General features: G+C 40.0%; 2 protein-coding genes across 2 annotated transcripts; one reads left to right on the top strand and one right to left on the bottom strand.

Moving 5' to 3' along the window:
• Positions 1-461: 461 nt before the first annotated feature.
• Positions 462-7,307, bottom strand: LOC131993906 (ubiquitin carboxyl-terminal hydrolase 37-like). The gene is made up of 15 exons (XM_059359980.1): positions 7,233-7,307; positions 4,809-4,873; positions 4,613-4,697; positions 4,462-4,481; positions 4,125-4,191; positions 2,965-3,638; positions 2,682-2,813; positions 2,452-2,569; positions 2,215-2,366; positions 2,002-2,104; positions 1,738-1,814; positions 1,430-1,538; positions 1,249-1,309; positions 958-1,115; positions 462-828 (listed from the first exon to the last, which is right to left on the bottom strand). Exons 1-15 carry the CDS (start codon positions 7,305-7,307, stop codon positions 823-825), a joined length of 1,902 nt encoding a protein of 633 aa, XP_059215963.1. The 3' UTR covers positions 462-822.
• Positions 7,308-10,038: 2,731 nt separating this feature from the next.
• Positions 10,039-17,058, top strand: tmem72 (transmembrane protein 72). Its single transcript, XM_059358793.1, has 5 exons — positions 10,039-10,164; positions 12,609-12,675; positions 13,492-13,563; positions 15,937-16,076; positions 16,250-17,058. The coding sequence occupies exons 1-5, from the start codon at positions 10,089-10,091 to the stop codon at positions 16,684-16,686; spliced, it is 792 nt and encodes a 263-aa protein (XP_059214776.1). The 5' UTR covers positions 10,039-10,088; the 3' UTR covers positions 16,687-17,058.
• The last annotated feature ends 1,582 nt before the right edge of the window (positions 17,059-18,640 follow it).

Raw genomic sequence — 18,640 nt, 5'->3', positions numbered from 1 at the left:
TGTCGTCGTCCAATCCCAGGTCATGGTCTCGTCGTTCATCCTATGGTCCTGGTGTCGTCGTCCAATCCCAGGTTATGGGCTCGTCTTTCATCCGCTGGTCCCAGTGTCATCGTCCAATCCCAGGTCATGGTCTCGCCATTTAACCCCTGGCTGTGGTCTCGGCGCTTATCCGTTGGCTGTGGTCTCGTCATCCAATCCCAGGTCATGGTCTCCTCGATATTCTGGTGGTCCCAGTGTCGTCGTCCAATCCCAGGTCATGGTCTCGTCATTATTCCGCTGGTCCCAGTGTCATCATCCAATCCCAGGTCATGGTCTCGTCGTTCATCCGCTGGTCCCGGTGTGGTCGTCTAATCCCAGGTCATGGTCTCGTCATCCATCTGCTGGTCCCAGTGTCTTCGTCTAATCCCAGGTCATGGTCTCGTCGCTCATCCGCTGGTCCCAGTGTCGTAGTCCAATCCCAGGTCATGGTCTCCTCGTTATTCTGCTGGTCCCAGTGTCGTCGTCCAATCCATGGTCATGGTCTCGTCATTATTCCGCTGGTCCCAGTGTCGTCATCCAATCCCAGGCCAATATTTGTATTTTATATGTTCAGTCTGCATATTTTTGAGCTTGTTTTTATTCTGTATATAGCTGTGTGTGTGTATGTGTATGTGTATATTTGTTTTAAACTAGGGTTCTGAGAGAAAAGTAATTTCAGTTCTCTGTATGTGTACATGTGTAGCAGAACTGACAATAAAGTGACTTTTGACTTTGACTTGACTTAAGTTCAGGTCCCTGGTCCTGCCGATGGGTCTCCAAAGTCTTGAAAGAGCACCCCGCCTTCTAGTCCTAAAAAAAGAAATAAACGTACAATAAATACAGCGTTCCCTCTTCTTATTAGTCTGAAGTGCTGTCTTATTTAATTTTAAGAACATCAGTGTTTGTGATGTGACTCATGCCACAGAGTTTTCCTCTTACCTGTCTTTGGTAGAACAAGATGTAGGAGGTTTTTTCCCGCTGGTTACATACATTGTCACCACTGGTTTCCGTGACCACTGAGTCATTGTAGGTGAACCAGCGGTCAGTTAGGTCCTCCTGTCCTATATCCGTATCCACTCCGTCACAGATGTAGTGTCCTAACAGGATAGTACGCATTAAGCATGTGCATAAGACATAAGACAGTGAGCATGTAAGAAAGTTGTTGTCAAACAAAGAAAAAAAAACTTCTTGTTTCAATGTGAGTTTTAGTAAAATAATTGATTATCATACCACATTTTTGTGAGGGGGAGATGTGGTTAATGGAGCTGACTAGACTGTAGAGGGCACCAGCCTGAGAAGAAGAAACACAGTAAATCAGAGTTAGTGCACCGAGTCACAAAGTCCATACATTAAAATATTTCAGCCAGTCTGATGATTGCCTTTGCTATGAGGATATTTAGTTTTTCTTTACCTGGTCAGTGGTCACAACTAGATCTCTAAGGAGGACGATGGGATCATGGACCTTTGTCAGTGTGAAGGTGGGAGTTATCCTGAAGCGCTTCAGGTGTAAAACCAGTACTCTGTAAACAGAAAAAAAAGTTATGAGTACCAAGCGTTAAAGAAAAAATTGTGTTTTGTTTTCAAAATTTCTATATTAAAGATTTCACAAACACTTTGGGTCAGTGAAGCCCAGTTTGATACCACTGGGTCAACCAGCATCATCACTGAGCACTGCGGTCAGGAGCTTTGGTCATTTATAATTGATGTGATGTCACTTACCTTGGCACGGTCAGAAATGATGAGCGCTGGACTGAAGTGGTGGCACCGCACTCACAATTGTAATCCAATTCCTTCTCCTGCGCAACAGAAAGAAACAACACGTTTTCACTTCTATACTGGATTTACATGCATGAGAGCGAAACAAGCACATATCTATTTACATACTGTGATACAGGCAGTGTTGCTGCGATAGAAATGTGTCAGTGTTTTCTACATCATATCAGTCAGTTCTGTTGTAAATAAATGAGGAGAGGTGTTTCTTACCATCAGGTATTCTTTTATCATGTCCTCTACGGATCCGCCGCCAGGTATGAGGTCAAGGGAGAGGTTAGTAAATTCCTCCTCTCTGTGTGATTCTGTCCCACATCTATACATTAAAAGGACATTGTGGTTATAATAAAGCTGCAAACTGCCATACTTTGCCATGCTGCAAGATACATGAATGTGTGTGTGATGTGTTGAACTGTGTGCTCATACCTCTTGCAGGTTCTAATGTTGAGCATTTTAAAAACCATGTGTTGCTCCACTGGACAGCTGTAGGTTGTGTCCATGCTGGCTGCCATCACCTGAAGCTGTGGGCTCAAACATCTCATCTGGTCCAAGATGGAGGTTAGGAACTCATGAGCATCCTGCAGACAGACACACACAATCAAAAAGATGAATAAAACTATCAGGGGATAGTAAAACAATAGATGACATAACCAGATTACTCACCTTCTGTTGAAGATCATGGAACTCCGGGGACCAAATTGTCTTCCTGAATGCATTCACGAGGCGAATCTTATGGTTGACATCGCCAGAAGAGTGAGACTCTTTAATGTCCATGAATGATCTGTAAACATGGGGAGAAAGGGGTCAGAGGCATCGTCTTTACAATTAACATATTAGTGTTCAGGGTACAACTTGAAGATAGAATTAGTCATTGTATCTTATGGATGCCATACCTTAAAAGTGCAGCATCAGGTAATAAATTCCAGATCAGCTCCTGACAGCTGATGGTGTTAACAAAGTCCTTTAATGTGAGGAGGCTCTGCAGGCAGGAGTTGATGTAGCAGAACTGTGCTGGATTGGGGAACCTGACACACAAACATAATAAGACAAGCACATGTCAATATCATCAATTCTGCAATGGCATGTTCTCAAACTGGAGCTCATTTTCTCCCAGTAGCTCTGGGAGATTATTCCTTGTTCATTATTCCTTGTGTGTTTATATGCAGATGTACTCACCCAAGATGGTGGATCTGCTGCTGTCTGAATGTCTCAGTTGGAGGGTTGTTCTTCATGGGGACAGCCTGAAGAACTGTCTCTTTTTTCTCCTGCCTGATGGTCTTGCTGGGGGAGATGCTATCTTTTCCCTTGGGCACCACTGTGTCCTGGTGAGGGGTGGGAGCTGGTGGGGCCCGGCGTTTTTTGGGTTGGACAGCCTGAAGGACTGTCCCTTCTTTCTCCTGTATGTGGGTCTCAATGGAGTTGATGGCAAGTTCTTCTTTATTTTCAGACACAGCATGAAGAACTGTATCTTCTTTCTCCTGTCTGATGGACTTACTGGGGGAGATGGCATCTTTTCCCTTGGATAGATTTTGATAAATTGTCTCGTCTACTCCAAGCAGTCTTTCCTCTTCTTCTGTGAGCCCTTTAAACTCCACTACTGTGTCCTGGTGAGGGGTGGGAGCTGGTGGGGCCTGGCATTTTTTGGGTTGGACAGCCTGAGGAAACCTCTCATCTTTCTCCTTTTTGATGGTCTCAGGCAAGACAACATTTTTTTCCTTCTTCTTCTTCTTTTTGGACTCAGTTGGAAGAACTGTCTTGTCTTCTAGTCTCTCCTTTTCCTCTATGAGGCCTTTAAAGTCCACTACCTCGTCCTGTTGAGGGGTGACAGTGGGTGTAACTCGACGTGTTTTCTGTTGGAGTAATCAAATATGCTGGTTAAATCATGCAAAGACACACTCATCTTCATTTATTATTATATCACAATATAACAATAAATGAAGCTGCGCTTTGTGTCAGACATACATGCTATGCTTTGCACAGGTGTTTATTTATTGTTCCTTTTATGTATGTATTTACTATTTCTATATATACATTTTAACCTTTATCTACGTTTTTACAACCTAAACAAGTTTTATTTTATTTTGCTGTTTTATTTTGTTTTTATTTTTCTGTCTTCTTTTTTTGCTATTCATATCTAAGTATAGTCTGGACCTGTAAGAACTTTTAATAATTTTTAATTTTATTTGTTTAAATTTTTATTTAACTTGCCATTTCTTAACTCCCACTGTCTTAAGTTGAATGATGTGTGATATGTGCCTCTTTTGTGTGTGTGTATGAGGACTCTATACTGCAAACAAAATCTACCTCTGGGTACAAATAAAGAAACTTGAACATACCCTGCAACAACGCCACCACCGAGCCTTTTTCGTCTTTGTGTTGTTGTTGTTTTCTGAGACAACGATACTGGTGACAAGGAAAAACACAGTTATTTAATTGTAAACATTATGTTTGACTGGAGAGAAACACAAATGGATAAATCAGCCTTTAGAGTCTATGTGTCACACTGTCTAAAGCTTAGACACTGTCTAATAAAGATATAGTGTTTTACTAACACTAGCAGAACTGCTGGCCAAAACTCATGTCCTTTTATAAGGTACTGAATGATCTAGCAAAGAGAAATACTGCATGAATAAATACATAAATAAATAAATGTGGCAAAGAAGAATGTCTTACCTTTGATTTGCCTTCCGGGGCTGGAAACAAAACAACAACAACAATTAGAATTAATTATGTCAAAAAACTTTGGTGACTGTAAAAAAATTAAATTCCTACAAACTAATAAAATTAGTTTAATATAAGCTGTGACACATTCTGTCAAACATACTATGTGATAACCGAAGAGTCGATTCCCCCACGGTACATTTTCAACCTTGTTGTTGGTGGCAGCAAGAGTGTCAGGAACAGAGACACTGTTGAGAAAGAGAAACACAGTTGGGTTTTCTTTTCTGTAATTACAATCAGAGGGAAATGAAAAATAATTTAAAATAAATTGTGTTAATGTCACAGTAGTAGTTATATACCTTTTCCTAGAGCCACTGGTCTGTAGACTTTCATCTGCTACCACACCTACAACCACCGTTGATTTCTGTACAGATTAAAAAAGAATAAATCAGAGGAAAATTGATAAAAAAGAAAAAGTACCTACACAGAATATATAAACTGGCTTCACAGATAATGTATCTACACAGATTATATAAACTGACTTCATAGAAATGATCTCACTGGGAACTGTTAAGTTGACAGGAGCTAACATTAACAATATTAATTGTATTAATATTAACAGTTGAGAAGTTACAGAAAATGTGTAGTACAGCTAGAAAACAAACCTTTCGAAAAAGCGACAACAAACTAAACATCTTTGCAACTCGTATTTAAGCCAACTTTGACTTAAACAAGTAGTAAACTGCTGCTGGTGTCTTGCTGGTTTTGTAAAGAAAGTCTGGTAAACAAGGATTCTGTGACATATGCAATGTCATCACAAGTTTTAGAATACTGGAGTTCCATTCTAGAATGATGATTAAAGCATCAAAACACATATGCAAATGCATATTAAAAATAAATGCATTTGGACCTATTATTATTATGATTATTATTATTATTATTATTATTATTATTTGCTCGCTATTTGATGGTTGAGAACATTCAGGACTGAGATATTCAACATTTGTCCATATTCATTTTCAGAAAGGGCAAAATGAAGCTTGTTTCTCTCAACTAGCTTACCTAGCTATTATTTACAGGGGTCAAATCTATGCTCAAGTCCTTTATTACAAGCTGCATTCATTTAATTTTGAAAACTAGGAGGAAGAAAAACACAAATTACACACCAGTAGTAATACGTCAGTGGCTTGTTAGCATGGCTTTGCCTCCATCCGCTTAATCCAAGGTGTCTTCAGCCACTGTTGCAGCATCTGTCTTCACAAGCAGCTGTCCTATCAGTGGCACAGAGGACAGCTGAGAGACAAACTGTCTGTATCAGCCTGAGGAACATCAGAAATGTAAACACATGTTTACGCAGGAGATAGTCAGCACTAAAACAGAACCAAGAGGGAGATTGTACTACCCCAAAAAACTACCCCATAGTTCATTTTTACACATACATACGTAACAAAGCTTAAGTACATAACTTTCTAAACCTTATCAAGTATTTTTGTTGCCTGTGACCATTTCACAACGCTAACTACATGCATGACATGAAAACACTTTTCACAACTACAGATAAATGCTAATGTTGCTACATGTTTGCTAGATGTGTAAGGGATGGGTAATCCTTAAACAGAACTCGGCCCTTCGACGTGAATTCAGACCTCATCAGAAATTAAAAGTGTTTACAGGCAATAACAGTCTCTCCTGAAAGATATTTATATTGCTGCACAGGTGAAACATAAATAGCTGTGTTAAGATAAAAAGGGCTAACAAGAGAGGTTCAACCACCTAGTTTGCACAGCTGGTCAGTCACAGTGTAAAGTATGTATGAATGTCAGAAATGGTCCAACATAGCCCCCCTCCATTCCAATGTCAGAAAGGTGTGAAAGGTGTGAGTTTTTCTGAAGTTATTTAACCATCTGTAGAGTAGTTCTGACGGAATATACTGAAGCCATAAATGGTCAAATATTTTCTAATAGGTTTGTCATATCCGAGGCTACAAGTTAAAAGGTGAGAGTTGTGTTAACTGATTATTTCTGCTGCCCCCAAGAGGTCAAAAATCATCATACCTCAGTCCAGAACCAGGTCACTACAGAGATTTAAAAGCAGTGAAGATGTGTGATCTGATGACTCAAACCTGATGTGATTTAAATAGTGCATACAAACACTAAAATTCTTCCCTAAAATTGTAGGGGGTCTAAACATTCTGAAATATACATAAACACCTCATAATAATGGATATAATCTGCATTGACACTAAACAGGCAGGCATTACAGATAATCTCTGTCTACCCAAAACCTTCTTTATAATTCATATCTGTTTCACAACCACATATTGTCCTGCTCCTTCCCATAGCTGCACTCATTTGTCTGTGAAATACCCTTGACCTTTTGATACCATTATAATATTGAGACACAAGAGCTTAGAAACAAGACCCTTTTTCTCAAATATCTCATATCTCATGCACTTCAGCCACTAGGTGGCTCCCTGCATTTGTAAATCTGGTAATTATGCTCCACCATGGCGGAGCTAAAGACTGCAGTGAGGTGTAATAGTCACAGTGTGGCCAGTTAGGTTTATGTCTGAATATTTTGAGAAATATGAAGTATTCTACTGAAACTAGTGAAGTCTTGCAGGGATCTTTCACAGGCCTCCCCTGGCCTTTAGATAAAACGTCCCATAAGAAGTGATTATGGAGATATTACCAGAGCAAAGCAACAGAGCAAGGTAATAAAGCTGCTGGTGTAATTAAGATTAGAGCGCTTTTCACTGGTTCTGACAGGCACCAGACACCCACGCTGTACGGAGAGAGGTGGATGGGGAGGAAGGGAGGGAGAAAGTTGAGAGAGGCATGGCTAATCTCTAGTCCCATGCCCGTGGGCACATTGGAGCAAGGGGGAGAATGGTGTGAAGCCGTGATGAGGAGGAGGGAGAGGAGGCGTAACACTGGGATGATTACAGGCTGAGAGAACATGTGAGTTGGTGAGTGAAAGTTTGTTGAAGAGGGTGAGAGGTTGTAGGTCAGGTTGGGTGAAGCTGAGCGCTGAGAGGAGACATATGTGTCGCTGCACAGGCCAAATGAAAACACAAGACTGTATTTATACTGTAACATTAGATTTACAGTCTCACTAGATGGCAATCAGTCACAATTACTCAAACTGCTCCACCCTCTGGCATATCTTGACAACTACCATAAAACTCATGCTGTACTGTAAATGTCAGCAATGATCCCCTAACAATACACAGAGACTTATTATCATAAATTGTGTTTTCATAAGGCTGTTTTTCATGTCATTATGAGGGCCGAGCATGTGCAATAAACATAAACACACAGCCCACTATCGTGATGGCAGCAAGGCTCCGTTACCATGCACAGTATACATTCCTATCTCATGTATGTCTGGTTCATGTGAAATAATGAACTACTGTCTAAATATACATGTGATTTAATTAAGATTTCTCTTTTTTTTTCTTTTCTAATTTCAATCAAAAAAAGTGGGTGGTCAAACTGTTATGTTTGTTCCTAGAATTTTCTTTTTACAGGATATTACAGTTAAACGGCACAGACATCTCAGGAGGGAGAGGAAGTTGTCCATTAACTGCACAGCTTGTGGTTCATTCCCCACATGTTAGAGTGTCCTTGAGCAAGACACACCTGATAATTAGGCCCGTGCCATTCAGGATACCACTGCTCCCATTTGTGTGTGTGTGTGTGTGTGTGTGTCTTTGAAGGAGTCTTATGATGAAAGAAAAATGCTAGAGACAAAGCATGCAAGAGGAGGATATACATCAGTCAATGGGATATTTTTTTTTTTCCAGCTGGGCAACCTAACAGATATTCTTATAAATACTTTACTAATGATTTATCATGAGTTTAAAGGCATGGTAGCGACTCTGTGAGGCTGTACTTTGTACCAGGCCAAACTCTGTAACAGAGAAAAGTGATCCGACCATGATCAGTTTTCGCTTGGTTTGTAGTAATGCATTTTGGTTTGCTTGGAATTTTCACTGTGTGAAAAGAAACCGAACCGAGTTTACAAACGCATCAAATGATTCGGACCAAAGCAAACAAACTATGGGTGTGGAAACGCCCTAAAGAAGCAGTCAGGACTTCAATAAGTTAGATGACACAACATATGATGTCGCAACTACTGTATATATAGGTAGAAAGTGGTGCTACAATCATTCCTCAGCTGCAATGACGGCGCAGAGACAGGCAGATTGGGATTTTTTGGGGAGGGGAGCTTAAAGAGACAGGTGCTAAAATAGAGCTTTTCAGACAGAGGGTAAATACAGGTATAATTAGACAGACTTTTTTTTACATTTAAGTATAGTAGAAAGCCAAAATCATAAGTACAATGAGCACAATAGGTCCCCTTTAAAGCTTTTTCAGACTGAACCCAAATAGTGGACAGGTCATTAAACATCTAACACCTGCAATTTCTTCAGAGCTGCTCATAAACACTCACTTATATACCATAAATGCCACAAATAACCTGGATTCTTAGCCGGAAACAAGTGGAACAAGTACACAAAAGTGTCTTTGTTAGAGATTTAAGGAGATTTATGTAGCTTACTTTGGCCCCTACCAGGAGTCAGGGTGTGTGTGTGTGAGCTCTGTGACTCTTACTGCTTGTTCCAGTAGGTGTCTGCTGTGCCCGAACAAGCTTAAACCTCAGCCAAACCTGCGTCAACTGATTATCTGGGCTTATGTTTAAACACATGTAAGTGTGTCAAAGGGTCTCTGTTGGTTCTTGTGCCATTTTATCTGATATCCATCGCATTGTAGGACAATTCACAAAGTGCAGAGAGTCCATGTTGCATTGTGAAATTTGTTTATAACATTTCTAACCCTGAAAGCATTTCTTTTTGTTTACTGACGCAAGCTGGAGGTTATTTCGTCAATTCTCACTCTGGCTGAAACAGTGTTCCAATAAATGAATGCTGCATATGATTGTGGCCTTGAAAAATAAAAAAAATGTTTCTGGTTTGATTACACTGAATCACCCAAATCCTCACAAGGTGAAGGACAAGAGGACAAGAGGAGGAAGTTGAAAGCAGGGGACAAGAAAGTCTTGGGTTGGGAAGCAAAGCCACGGATCCCTGCAGTCCAAGGGTGCATACAAATTACTGTTAATTCTGAATGTGTGTGTATATGTGTGTGAGAGAGAGAGAAACAGTTAGTTAGTTTTATATACATTCTTCATAGATAATTTTTAACCAGCTCTAATGACAAATTTGATACAGTGCACAAATTACCTTGGGCTAAACAGTTTCACCTTGACATGCACAGTGGAATGCTAAACCAGCTGAAAGTGGTATTGTGTGAGTGTGTGGGTGTGTGTGTGTGTGTGTGCGTGTGTGTGTGTGTGTGTGTGTGTGAGGCTGATTAGCAGTTATTGGTGCAACATGAGCATTGAGTCACAAACCTTTCTGAGGTAAACTTGTTCAGTCTAAGAGGCTTCACATTATGGCACTAATGGATCACCCAACTTCCATTTGTTTTTACCGACAACCATCCATCTAGCTCACAGACGACAATGCATCCGGAATGCTACTTTAGTAACTTTTAGGCCACCAACTGTTGCCGATAGTGTCAGAGAAGTGTTGAGGTTGCTTTTCGAAACAGCGAAGACGGAAAGTATTTGAGGTCATGGGGAACTCAGAGAGCGTTTGGTGGATTGTAGTGGAGTGTGCCTGCAGGATCTTTGGTGTTTCCACAGCAACAGGTAAGATATAAATATAAAAACAAACAGAAATACATAACAAGATTAAATTCAGACTCTTGTGTGTCACTTATTGTTTCAGTATGGGCATCATTGAGTTCTTTGGATACACTAACAGATGCACAACAAACTCAAGCTCCTCTCTCTGATAAGTTCTGCAGCCAAAGCGTACATGTGACTGTAAAAATATAAAAAGAAGACTAAAATGTCAGCTTCAGTTGTAAGCAATAGTGAAATAGTATTTCTCTCCTGGGGAAGAGTTATCCAACTGGGCTTTCTCATGATTTCCTAAACCAAAAATGTTAGAAGGTCAGATGATGATGTTGGCCAACTGTACTCTTGACCTCCACAAACATCAAACCATCTCTCGGCTGATATATAGAGCATATAAAAATATACTTGATCATACATAACCTTGCTATGCTTGTCCCTCCTTCCTCTGTTTTTCTCTGGCACACAGGGACACATTGCACGCAGCTCTCTTGGCCACATTAAATCATCACAGGGGAAATAGCTCTCTGGTTGCTGCCTTCTTAAAAAAAAAAATGGGACCCCCTTCACTTAAATTTAAACAGCTGCAGACACTGAACATTTACTGAGAGACATGTGCCTCACATCACACCAAAACCAAGTCTCTGTATCCAGCTGGGTTACTGAGCTTATGTGATCACAAGCTGTTATATATTCACACCTACATGAGCTTTCTGTGCATTATATACATGAGTATGTGTGTTTATGGGGTGTCTACATGCACCCCTGTCTCCATGTCTGTGTGTGTTTACATGTCTACATGTCTGTGTTGGCCTGTCTGCCTCAGTGTGCAATCTGTAGACAGACATACGTGCCGGGAGCACATATATGTTAATATCCAGCTGTTCTATATGCAGCGTTAATGCCCCTCACACTCTATAAACTACCAGAAATTCTTTATCCACATTCCCCTGATTTCCCTCTGGTGCCGATTCTATCTCCAAATTTCTGGTAAGTCAGAGGAATTGTTTCCATGTGTTTAGTGGTGATCACCACTTAACCATGCTTACCTCTTTTATACCTCATAAGACAAAGATTGATTCACTTCACAAAACAGGCTTTCCTTTATAGTTTATAAGACTTTGTTGTCATCTAATTTTATAAAGTTCCATATGTGTTCAAGTGTGTTTTGGTGTCAACACACAGATTTGGTAATCTTTACAATAATGGAATAATTTGACATTTTTGGTTTCTTGCTGAGAGTTCGATGGGAGAAGTAATACCACTGGTTAGTTTAGCATAAAGACAGCCTGCCCGGATATGTCCAATGGTGACAAACATCCCAGCCAACCAGGAACCGCTGGAACTCCAGTAATATTGGCCCTTGTCCCCCAAGACAAAATTGTCATCAGACTGATACCTGATGGGTTCTGAGATCATCTTTGGAAAAAAACAAGCCGATTCCTCCTGTTTCTAGTGCTTGTGCTAAGCTAAGCTATCTGGTTGCTGAAGATAGCGTACATGTAGCTTTACTCTCAAGAAAAATTTGAACTATATTACACAAAATGTCAAACTATTCCTTTAAATGACAAAGGTAACAGAAGAATAGATACATCAAATGTAATAATTTTATTGATCTCAGAGAATTTCCCTTGTTGTCTCACACCACACACACACACACCTTAATCCACAACACCACTGCAACAAAGTTGATCTTGCTGAGAAAGAGGAATTAATCAGCAACTTCAAGTTGCAGCTCAGCATTCCTTGTTAAAATATGTTTCTGCTTTAATTTGCAGAGAATAAATATCGATGGATGAGAAAAAGAAATACAAAATTTACTGCTCATAAGCAAAATGTAAAGGAAGGACAGTATCAGTATACCATGATGTCTAATGACCACTTTAACGGCGAAGCTTTTCAAAATGCTATGAGTCTGCTCTAGCAGAGGATCTCTGATGTATTAAGTGCCTCCTCTAATAAAGACACATAGCCTGCTGGCAGTGATATGGTAATTGCAACCATAAGTAAATGATTATCAAAGTTTTGTGACCATGATGGAAACAATTAGCAATATTAAGTGGTCTTTAGCTATATTTATATCAACAGCTTCAATACTACCACCTGGGCTGAAAACGATGAGTTCACATTGGACCATTTCAGGGCAAATCAATGTCAATCTTTACTGCTCAATGAGGAGAATACAGTAGGCATAAAGGCTACTTTGAAAGTACTATGAAATAAAGATGCATAAAATTACTGAGTAGGAGTAAATGCAGCACAACACAAGTTGCATCACAGTGGAAATATTAAGAGTATTTAAATGTTTGAGATGTTTTTTAAAAGTTTAGACTGCAAGCATGCCTTCAGCTAATGAGCAAATCATGAACTAAGTCTGACATCTGGTGGACAGAATCTGCTCACCAGTGCCTCTCAGAATTAAAACAAAGGACATTGTCTTCCTGTCTTTTTTTCAGTGTTGTGCGCTGTGGGAGTGGAGACCCTACATCAGGGAGAATTCAACAGCCTCGGCATCTACCTAGTGTAAGTGCTCAGGTTTTGTAGTCCACCTTGTAATATTCTGAATTTAAACTTGCCAAGGCACTCCTGAGTGCGGCCTACTTGAGACTAAACTGGTGGCATTCCTGAGGTACAAATACACCGTCTGGATTTTAATATGGCAAAGAATGTGTGGCCCCAGGGCTTGTAGAAAACAATTACAACTGTGTACCTGCCTTCATAATCACTCATACAGTATATTCACACACTGGCAAGGAGATGTTGGGAAAGAGTCAGAAGGATGAAGCAAGGTGCAGAGGGCAAACAGGAGATCAGTCCTTCAGTGCTACTTCGTATTATCTCTGTGGCTCATAGCCAAACTCCCACAGAGCAGCGGGAAAACATCTCCCAGAGGAAATGCATAACTGTTTATTCTGTCAGTGCATAGAAATGCAGATGAACACTGCACCCACACATACACAAAAACACACAACTCAGCGATAACTCTTTGGAGAGAGGGCAATGTACGATGACGGTTAGTCTGGGGGCATATTTCTGGTTCACTGGATTAGATGGTTATCAGACTATTAAAACACAATATAGAGAACAGGGCATACTGAAGCAACAAACAGTCGCAAAAACCCACAAATGATAAATGCCTTTTGCACCATATGAAAGCAATAGCTCTTCACATGAAGCCTTCCCTTGCTACCCACATTTTAGACAATTAAGAAATCTTCAAGCACAGCCCCAGATAAAATACACAGAAACTGCCATATTTAGATCTAGTTTACATACTTGAGAAACAGTTTACTGATTCTATCACTGTTTCATCTGGCTCTGATTTTATTTCTCCTCCAGAGTGTCGTCTGTTGGCATTATGATGTTTGAACTAGCCTTTTTCCTGGACACCCTTCTGTTCATGTGTCTGCCGTGAGTACACAACACTCTTCTGAAACATCAATTTTTTTGCATGAATACCCCAACATTTATACACAGAGGGGAAACCACATCCAGAATAATGAGGCAATTTAACCAACAAAGAACAGTGTGAAGCAAGTCCAAAAAAAATACATCTAAACATGGTGCCAAGGCCAAACAGCAAATTCTAGGCTATCTTTCTAATGGCCGGCAGGGGGCGACTCCCATAGACACACCGGTTGTATATACATTACACTGTGTGTTGCTAATACTAACATTCACTGAAGCGTCACTTACCTTTCTAGTTAACAAGCAACCTCAGCTGGTGGACTCCGAAAGCGAAATATTGTTTAAAACACTATGGATTTCGTCCATGTACACCCCTCCAGGCTTTTGTAGGTTTCCAGGGCCTCTCCAGAGTAGGATGCGGGAAACTTGAACATTGTCCCTTCCAGCTGTTTCAGGACTCACAGAATCATTCCGGGAGCATTACAAGGGTCAGATATGTTTGGTCCAACACGTTTTGCAATATCATCACACTGTTAAAATAATCGCCTAAGTCATTTTTTGTCAAAATTGTTTTGTTTTTTACCTAAATCATCTCCTCATGACGCCGGCCACCTATGGTAAAAGCGCCTACACCCTCAGTTGATCAGATCATGTGATTTTACCCCTTTAAGATAATGGCCTATGTCAAGTGTGACTTAAGCAGATTTATTATGCCCAAAATAAAATGTGACTTAGGCAATTTTTTAACATGCCTTTGTGACTTAAGCAAGGTATGGTAACACTTTATTTTGAAGGTGTCTACATAAGAGTGACATGAGTGTGTCATAAACATGACATGGGATGTGTCATGAACATTAATGACACTTTGAAGTAACATTAATGCTCATGATACAGTACCTGTTTCTGACAGGCTTGTGTTATGTAGACACCTTCAAAATAAAGTGTTACCATGTCTTGCTTAAGTCACAAAGGCATGTTAAAAAAATTGCCTAAGTCATTTATTTCTCTTAAGTTACATAATTTACACACAGTGTTATTACTATGCCAATAGCCATCCTTTGTTACATCCTTTTTGAGAAAGTATCAATAAATGTCATATATTACACTTTTGGTTAAGTTTTTTGTGTTTCCTGCAAAACTTGAAAAAATGAGTTAGGCTATTATTTTAACAGTGTGACGATATAGCGTTCATTGTCTTTTGACTTAAAGTGTGCAGTGGCTTAGAATTAATGCTGGCGCCATTCATTTTACACAAACTTTTGCTGCCAAAACGTTGACGTAACCAAGACGAGGAGCGTAACGTCCGGAGTTTCATGGAAACCAAAGCCAGTTGACGGCTCAACACCTTGCTAACCAAGCTAACAAGCTAGCTGGTAACTTTGCGTACGGCGACCCGACGTCCCGTCCGTCAGAAATGATGGAAAGACCTGGAAGGCCTGCTGCGGCTGCCCTGAAGTATCTGGTTTTAAACAACCATAGACTGAAACATTTTGCCATCCTCGTGAGTATTATATTCATACAGTCTATGATTATAACGAATGGCAAACCGTGTACACGCCGACTCCACGGTGCTTTCAGGTACACCTCGTACAATCCCCCAAAAAAGGAGGGAAAAAAAGAGTTGTTTTTTTTTAAACGACAGTTGTCAGGACCTAAATCCAGTGATCTTTGATCGGTATCCAACAATGGCATAACCTTTTGAAAATAATTATCATGGTAATAATAATCATAATAATTGCATTTTAACCTTAAAATCGAATCGTGGATTTGGAGAATCAGTACACATTATTATTATTATTGTTATTATTATTATTATTATTATTATTATTATTATTATTATTATTATTATTAATAATAATAATAATAATAATAATAATAATAATAGCAATATAAACTTGTTTTCAGAGCTGACACAGACATTTATTATAAAATGTTGTGCATGAAGAAGCATAAAGTTAAGGGTCCTAATTTGGGGGTTTGAAAATATGGTCACCCTAAATTAGCAACACAAATATGGTCATTTCTTGATCCAAGAAAAATAGATGTTGATGACCAAAAATGCCAAGCTTAAGGCTTAAAAACAGGCTGTCCACAAGCCAATGGGTGATGTCACCATTGCTGCATCTGGGGCTTACCCTCGCACCACCCAGGATAATTGGATTAAAGAAATACATACAAGCTGGAGTGTTTTTTCCTCATATCCTGTAAAGGATAATGGGTGCAGACCTGTCTCAGCGCTGTGGAGATAGGTCCAGCTATGCGAGAATACATGCTGAGCTGTCTTTACTGTCAAAAAGAATCTAAAACCGTAAGAACTTGACTTTTCAGTCCCTGAAACTGCCTCAGTCCTTCTCTTCTTCTTCTCTTTCTTTATAGCTGTCCTCCAGACTGGCAGCTGTTTGTGCTGTGGGGTAAGATGGCTCGCATTGGAGGCTTCCATAAGTTCCTCTATTACTCCATAATGTCAGTCGTCTGCTTCTTGCACCCTGTGTTGGTGTGGCATGCAATTATCCCAGGTAAAACTGCACCAGTGTGTACCATACTTACTCTGATAATTTCAGTACTATTCACTGCTTTGTTTGTGTCAAAATAAGCCCTTTCAGTAGTTATATTGCATTTAGCCATCATTTATTAATTTGCACATGCAAATTTCCTACTATACCATGTCAAATGTCTTTTCTGATTGCAGGGACCATGCTTCTAGTGACAGCCTTTTTTAACTTCATACTAAGCAAGAAGAAAACAAAGATCAAATCTCCCAAAAGGCCACAGGAGAGCCACAGCGACCAGGGTCCAACCACTGTCTGTGTGACAGAAGGGGCTGCCTCCAATAGCACTGTTTCATTCTTCCACACGGTGACAGGAAAGAGAGGAGGGGGACTGGCTCTCCCAACCAGAGACCGCTGCCTCAGCCCGGGAGACAGAGAAGAGAGCGGGCAGGCCATGCTGGAGCTGGAGCAGACAGCAGCACCTAAAGGCACAGACAGAGAGAGGAGGAGGTGGAAGGAGAGGATACACTTGAGAGGTAGGGAGGAGCCAGTGGAGAGAGAGATGGAGGAGATGGACGGGTACTGTGAGCCAGAGCCAGACACCACCTCAGACACTGCGCCTATGATTACTGACTGAATGTCTCCCTGCGCTCAGAGTGAGCTCCTTACTGATATCACACAAAGGAAAGCATGTGTAATGTATTCATACTGACTGAATGCAACTTGCTGATGCTACACTGGGGAAGACGCTCAACTGAAAATGCGGAAAGTGCATCCAAAATAAGACTTTTGAGCATTTTTGAGTGTTCAGTTACAATGGACTGTATATTTTTGCAATTACAAAACAAAAATACAAATATTATTTGAGTTTTTTTATTCAATCTTTTACTGATTTTTATACTTTTTACTTCAAAAAGATCAATTTGTGCAAAATGAAAAGTATTTTTAACAACAATTTGAGCTCCAGATGTATAAAATCAAATAAATTAAACCATTTGTACCTACAGCAGCACGTGGGTGGCTTTTAGTTTGATTGTTGCAAAGCCAGCATTGATTGAAAAGCAGACATTAATGCCGATCCAATCCAGTTAGTGCAGCATACATTATTCATGAGGTAATAAATTAGATCAACTGTTTCATTCATTTAACGTCAGGGAAAATGTGTGCGAATGTGACTGGGAGAAGCAGGCGTTAGAGCTCATGCAGGTGCATCTGTTAGTCACATTCAAGTCCGCTCATTGTGTGTTTGTCATGTGCAAGCGGTGACCATGGAGACGGAGCTCTGGGAGGAGGGCTCACGTTATTATGGTGATGAGAAAAACATCAGATCACACACCATAGACCTACGTTTCACCAAAACATAACACACCAAACATAATTACAAGTGTTATTCATGCATTAATAACATGTCAGACGCTGTGCACTGATAATATTAATGGGGTGTGTGAATCAGACCAAAGCTCTATAAATCACCCGGAAATTAGCATATTTGTGATACAAAAGCGAGTATGAAAAGACTATCACTATTATATTTGTTTTTCTGTTATCACGCTACAAAGGACACAATTCTCCACACAAACACCCATCTTTTGTTCAGGTCATAAATCAATACTGTTTGGTTCTGTCAACACACACACACTACACACATTGTATTCCTCCGTCCTTTGTTCACATATAACTGTATGTAGCCTTAAAAGGCAATCTCTCTGCAGCATCAAAGCTAAGGAGAGAATCAATAAAAGCAGAGAGCCTCATTCATTAGAAAGCACCTCGCTGAGAACTGGGGTCAGACAGCAGACACGTGAAAACACACTGACACATAAACAGTCTGCCAGTTTAACCACGGGGTTATTTGACGCAAATTACATCCCCAGAAGCTACACAGTGGCATATATTTTTTTAATATTTTTTTGTACAACATATCAGAGCCATGACATGTGAACAAAGTCAGGAGGGATGAGATGTTCTGGTGTTTTTATGAAGAGAACAGGGAGTCTTTGTCCAAAATTTGCTGAGACCAGGGATGTATTATCAACGTCACAATGAACTCCGGTCAATTAGAAAATGAGCGACCCCAATAATGGAGAGGAAAAGGATGTCAGTATTTCCAGTCTGCTTCCACTAACTTTGTCATATCCTTTAGTATGAAGTGTTCTCTGAGGGGGAAGTTGTTCAGCTGCTGGAACAGCTTACTTCTTCTGTGCATGTTAAATCATAAATCTTATTCAGACAGGGGGAGGGGAGCTTCCTACAGTTTGTGATTCTTTCCATCCTACAATAGTTTCCTAGATGGCAGACCCAGGCTCAAAAACAGGATGGGAGAAATAAATCATAACAGGTCACAGGGACTTCTTCCTTTACTGCTGAGCTGGAAAAAAACAGGATAGGTGCTTTAATGGTGGATGTTCTGAAGGAATTAGATTTTCTGATCAGAATAAAGCTTTTTTACATTGTTTCTTTATGCAGTGGTTTTGATTTGATTCAAACAGCATAAACATAAACATATTAATTTATTACAAAAAAAGGATAAAACAATGATATCTTAACTGTACTGCTATGTATCAATCTAGATTGCTTTGGTGTGAGTTGTA

This window comes from Centropristis striata, chromosome 20, assembly GCF_030273125.1.
Source record: "Centropristis striata isolate RG_2023a ecotype Rhode Island chromosome 20, C.striata_1.0, whole genome shotgun sequence".
Taxonomy (NCBI): domain Eukaryota; kingdom Metazoa; phylum Chordata; class Actinopteri; order Perciformes; family Serranidae; genus Centropristis; species Centropristis striata.
The sequence above is the reverse complement of the archived record's forward strand: the minus strand, read 5'-3'. Positions and strand labels throughout refer to the sequence as shown.